At 32.4% G+C, this 6,409-nt stretch overlaps 1 protein-coding gene across 1 annotated transcript; it reads left to right on the top strand.

The window, feature by feature from the left end:
- LOC112802282 (nudix hydrolase 8) lies at window positions 1–3,396 on the top strand. Its single transcript, XM_025845406.3, has 9 exons — window positions 1–478; window positions 747–1,030; window positions 1,465–1,530; window positions 1,707–1,844; window positions 1,932–2,009; window positions 2,141–2,191; window positions 2,295–2,329; window positions 2,509–2,617; window positions 2,854–3,396. The coding sequence occupies exons 1-9, from the start codon at window positions 349–351 to the stop codon at window positions 3,061–3,063; spliced, it is 1,101 nt and encodes a 366-aa protein (XP_025701191.1). The 5' UTR covers window positions 1–348; the 3' UTR covers window positions 3,064–3,396.
- The last annotated feature ends 3,013 nt before the right edge of the window (window positions 3,397–6,409 follow it).

Here is a 6,409-nt window from a genome sequence, read left to right on the forward strand (position 1 = left end):
AAAGTAGAAAGACGACAAAGCACCTTCTATTTTAGTGATGTGATGCGTAACACAACGGTTTGATTTCGACCACCAGTTCCAAAAGAGTTGCGCCAAGACTTGGATTCAATATAGATGCATAACTTGTCCAAATGTCACACCATTTATCTGCTTTCGCTTGTTGCTTCTCATAATCAATTATTGTTGTAGAAAACCTTATAGATTATTCCTATGAATCTGTCCTCGATATGTGCAATTGAATCCTAGATTTCTGTGAATAGTCAACTACTATATGTGTGTACTACGCATTTGCAAACTTGATTTCATTGGACACTGAAACTGTGGCTACAAGTGAAGTGAGTGATTTTGATGGACCTCAAATCCTTCTCTTCCAATTCCCTGTCCTCTTCTGAGGTTGCTCTTCTTGCAAGATCGTCTTCCTATTCTTACAATGCTTTTAGGCACAAATTTGGTGTTAGACTTTCCGAGTCTCCAAGAGGTAACCCCAAACTCTTTTTTCTTACTGCATTTTCATTGTTTTTCTTCATTGAATAGTAGTGTGAGCTTTTCTTCTACTGATGAAATGCTATTTGATTTGTTCTTAATTTTTTGCTAAATAATGTGTGTGCCCTTTCTTTTGTTTTTTTTTTTACTGCCTAACTATAAAAGATGTTACCAAATACCGAATTAAAAAAAAAAAAAAACCCGAAGAAGTTATTATTATTTTCTTGGGTTTAATAACTGTGTTCTCTCATCTTGGATTTCAGGGATAATTATTAGGGCTTATGGTGGTCCTGAGAACCATTACTTGGCAAATAAAGCTATCATAAGCTTAGCTGGTGGTGCAAATAATGTTGCAGCAGAAACAAGTTTTCACAGTTCTAATGGATTAAACGGTTCAACTTGGAGCCTTTTCACAAGAAATTTGAAAGTACTTGAAGCCTATGATGATGAGTATGGTGGAGTTGTCATTGATCCAGATAGGTTGCCAACCAATCCGTCTGTTTTCGCTCGTGCCCTGAATTTGTCTCTTTCACATTGGAAAAAGATGGTAAATCCTCTGCTCAATTTCTGATCCTCAGTTACAAGAACTGTATGCAAGTTGAGGAGACAAGCAACCTAGAACTTTAGGGTGTATTTGCGAGTTAGAGTTTCAGAGGGAAAGGTCTGAAGAGTAAAATGACTTTGCTTTATTCTTCAAACCTGTCCCTTTCTTCCATTTTCTGGAACAACAAAACTCGCAAACACCACTTTGGAATAGGGTGTGAGTTCAAATCCTAGGGTGGAGATTCTTCTTAAACTTGTAAAATAAGTAAACATATCTCATGGTCTTAAAATAAGTAGATGGACCAACAAGTACTAAAATATTCACTGATTTTTGGTGTCAGAGTTTGCTATATCTGATTAGAAAAGTAGTTACCATGGAAAATCTCACTTTAGCATCATGCTCTTCACAAACCACACCTGACTTATGAGGATTTGCAGGGAAAGAAGGGGATTTGGCTTAAGTTGCCTATTGAGAAATCTGACCTTGTTCCAGTTTCTATCAAGGTGATTTAACTTTTCACATGTTAATATGAATGAAGAATTAAAGATTACTAGTGACTAGACAGAAAAATCGTGTAAATTCTCTGCTTGTCCCTAATTATTGAATGGACAGAAAATCAACAAGTTTTAAAACCTTTCCCTCTCTTTGAATTTCTATGAGTAACTAACTTTGGTCTCAGGAAGGCTTTCAATACCACCACGCAGAGCCGGGATATGTGATGTTAACTTACTGGATTCCTGAAGGACCTTGCATGCTTCCGGCCAACGCGTCGCATCTAGTAGGAGTTGGGGGATTTGTCATCAACGAAAACAACGAGGTATGATTGCTCCTATTACCAATCAAGCTCATTTGAAAAGTTACTACATGTTCTGAAATTTCTATATCAATTCAAAAATTTGTAAAGGTGCTTGTAGTGCAAGAAAAACATTGCTCTCCTGAAATCCTTGGTCTTTGGAAGATCCCAACCGGATTCATTCTCGAGGTATACATAATTTTATAGCCGCACTCATCAATCTTCACAAATCATTTAAGAAGAAAGAGACAATGAACCAATTGAGATGGTATTGAGTTATACTGAAACTTGAATTCTTTACCACTTATCTGAAATACCAGGCAGAGGAGATATACACAGGAGCCATAAGAGAAGTGAAGGAAGAAACCGGCGTAAGTTCATGAACTTCGAAATATTCATTAACTCGTGTCGTGTACTATTTATCAATTGCAAAAACCGAGGGCTTACCTTTAATACTGGTGCTTTAAACTACAGATTGATACAGAGTTTATAGAAGTCATAGCATTCAGGTAACAACAGCATTCATACTTGCAGTTATGCAATCAAGAAGTTGAAATATTTTTTATAAAATTGTGTAAATTGCAAGGAATTAGGATATATGTTTATAGATTGGTGCTGAATTTAGTGCTTTTGATCCATTACGGTTGCAATTTTCTTTGTGACTGATAGATTTAATCATCAACCGCAGGCATGCGCATAATGTGGCTTTCGATAAATCAGATCTGTTCTTCATCTGCATGCTAAGAGCCCTATCGTCCAAGATTGTTGTCGATGATCATGAAATTGAAGCTGCAAAGGTTTGATATTTACTCATTAGAGACAGTGAAAGAAAACTATATACCATAAAGTTAGTTCAATCAATGAAATCTCATAATCCTAATCTTTTTTCTTCTGAAATATTTATTAGATATGACCTGTTAGGAATACAATATTGGTGCATGCCACAGTAACTTAAATTGGAGGTGGCTGCTTCTTTTAAGTTCCTATTTGAGTTGAGGATTTCCAACAACTTTGATGTGATATATGTGTGCAGTGGATGCCCCTGGTAGATTTTGTGAAGCAACCACTAATCCAAGAAGATTCCATGTTCAAACAGATCATAGACATCTTCGTCGCCCGTCTCAGCAAGCGTTACTGCGGCCTTTCGACTCACCAAGTAGTTTCAAAGTTTGATGGCAGGGTCTCTTCCCTGTACTATAATGTTATAGACAATGACGAAGATATCAACTGTGTAGGAAATTAAGCCAAGGATCTCAAAAAACTTCAAAGGGAGAAAGCAAGAACCGTTCAACAAGTTCTCAAATCTCAAATAACAGCAACAGGCTGAAAGTTGAGCTAACTATTGCACCTTTCATCAGATAAAGAATCTGATATATGCCCGATGTAATAATATAAGTGCAATGTTATTTCGAATGTATATAGTTATCTTAAATAACAATGTCTCCTACTATATTGTAAATAGAAGAGCCACGATATTTATGGGCCTTCAATATAATCATCCGTGGAATTAAAACATCATTGTATATTTGAAGGTTAACATATTAAACTGAAGTTGCAGAACTTTTTTCTTCAGCAATGCTATGTGTATAGCTACATTTTATTTAGACCAATTATGGTAGCATTCAAGTTATTTTCTGTTTCAACATAGTTCTAAGAAAAACCGGTAGTAAATCTGTTCAATATTTGATTATTAAGTGGGTGTTTGGATTATAGTTTACAAACGAAAGTTTGAATAAAATTGATTTTGCAAACTTGATTTTAATGAAAAGTAAGTTTGTGTTAAGTGATTTATGTTTGACGATATTTATATCAAAATGGATTATAGTAAAATAAATATTGTTTGGATTACACTACTCAAAATCACTTTTAGATACAAAATTACTAAAATAGATATCAACTTAAATAATTTTTGTATATTATTTTATCATTTTAATTTAGATATTTGAATAGATCTTATTAACTAATTCTATAATAAAATTAATATTTATACACTAAAATAAAAATAATATATAAAAATTGGCAAAATATACTTTTAATTAAAACTAACAAAATATAAATTTTAGATAGTACTAAGAATAATAAAAAAATTAAATATTTACCTTGGTAGTAATTGAAATAAATCAAAAAAAAATTTATGATATTTTTTATATAGTATATTTTTAGTACTCTTAGTACTCTTTTTTAATATGCTATAATCTTTTATTATTATTATTTACAATTAATTTTTTTGTTTAGTTTACTTTCTTAATAGGATCAATAAATTATATTATAAAAAAATAATAAAAATAATACAAAAAAATTACAATTATAAAAATGTATAATAGCAAATAAATAATTAATAAAAAAATAATAAATAATAGAAAAGGATAGTTCATATAAACAAAAATAATATAAATAATACAATTGTATGCATAAAGGATAAAGTTGGTAAAAGATAAATAAAGATTGCGTATTGATGGTTAAAAGCTCGTTGGTGAAACGCAGAAGTTTAAAATTGTTGCTTCTTAAAAACGTGGTTTTGAATCCAAAATCACTTCTATCTTCATGAATAAAAAATTTACCAAACCAAAAATTGAAAACTTTCAAGATGTCTAAACGTACTTCTTCCTTTTGAACGCATTTGCTAAACACATCCCGAATCATTAGTTCAATTTTTTGTGACGAATCATTAGTTCAATTAATATATTACTAGTTTAACCTTTGACCCAATCATAATTAAAAATATATAAAATTATAAAAAATATAAATTAAAATTTATCACGCATATTTTGTTGAATAATTATATAAAAATTAATTAATTTAATATATAAAAATAAATTTTAAGCTTATGTATGTATTATATTGAAACAAAAATTAATATAAAAATATTAGTTTTATTCATGTAATATATTTTAAAAAAGTGTTTGGTATAACAATTAAAATTTAATTTATCAGATTTGTTCAATAGTAACTAGGTTTAGTGGAGGGTTAGCCTTTAAAAGAGAACAAAAACTTCTAGTTAGCGACTATCTACGAGTAAAATGGAAAAGATACTTGCAAAAAACGGTGACGCCCAAGTTAATCGACGTCAGAAAGGTATAAAAATCAAGAAAAAGCAACATAATTTGAGACTATTTCTCTTTATATTCATAGTGTATCTAAGAAAGTATAAGAGGGATCGTTACCAAATTTACACCTTATTTGGTAGAATTTTTCATGGATTCAAATCGGGCATCATGTGGCCCAATTGTATCCCAAAAAGAGTGCATTTGGGCTAAAAAGTACCTTTGGCTAGTCTAAATACTAGATCGTTGAATTTCTTCTACTTGAGCTTTGATACTAGTGAGTATTTTAAGTATTGTATTCCGACATTATAGGATTGTTTCAAAATTGTATGCCTTACATGTGAACATTAGAGGAGATATTCTACCTGCTACACTTGCCCTCGTGGCATCGTGTGAGTGATGAGGGTTTAATCGTGATACAATTCTTAGGAGGAGGGTTGATGGGGAATCATCCACGTCTCTTCAAAGCAATGGTTTTACTGACGTGGCACGTCTGTTTCCTTGCCCCCTACTTAGTAAAGCAAGCTTAGGATGCCGCCTCTTCTCATTTTCAATGTTCAATTAGCATATTCTCTAGAAGAAAAAAAAAGAAAAAAGTGTTGAACTTGCTCATCTTCTTTGTTCATCTTCCATTTTTTATTCAGGCAAACATAAGTATTTCTTTCTTATCATGTCGGTCTCTTATTATTCTCATTGCCACATCCTCCTTCTTCTACAAAGCATCTCAACAATGAGAATGTCACTCTGTTAGTTGTGGTTGCTTCCCCTTTTAGAGTCTTCGTTTAGTGTTTTTCTTTTCCTTTATGTGCTTAGGGTGGCGTAACCGTGCTGGTTCCCTTATGTAGTAGGTAATTATTGGCTGCTTAGACTTTGCATGCATCTTTTAAACATTTTTTTGTTGTGGAAGAGTCACCAAAGAGGTGGTTATTTCTTTTGGCAATTATTTTCAATGTAGGTTTATAAAAAGATATAGAAAACTTTGAAAAAGTTTGCCAAAATATTAGGAAAGTTGTATCGTCTTTTCAAAGAGGTGAAAAGTTTTATGGTTAGGCGTACCTAGACATTTTTAGGAGTATGAATACATGTTGACCTTGATCGAGGTGGAATTATAACACCCTACCACACAAAGCCTTATGCTGCAGTCGTAAGTCAGATGTGGAAAGGTATTACGACCTCTAAAAATGAAAAAATACATACTTAGTATTTGAAAGAATATAATTTAACTAGAGCCTATGAAGAAAGATAACAGAACGATAATCGCATCACACTCGAAACGTCGATGATATAAACCTTTGGTGTGTGTGTATATATATATATGGTGCGGAATTTCTAGATCTACAAAGTAATTGGCAAGTGCACTGAGTCGTACCAAGTAGTATCTCAGATGAATGACGGTCGATCCCATGAGGATTGATGGACTAAACAACAATGGTCGAATGATTCCTTAGTTAGGCAAGCAGAAAGTGATGTTTTGGGATTCAAAAAGAATTAAACAGTACTTCAAAGAATAAGAAAGCAAACAGTGGATTTGATGTAAAATATATG

Source organism: Arachis hypogaea, chromosome 1, assembly GCF_003086295.3.
Source record: "Arachis hypogaea cultivar Tifrunner chromosome 1, arahy.Tifrunner.gnm2.J5K5, whole genome shotgun sequence".
Lineage (NCBI taxonomy): Eukaryota > Viridiplantae > Streptophyta > Magnoliopsida > Fabales > Fabaceae > Arachis > Arachis hypogaea.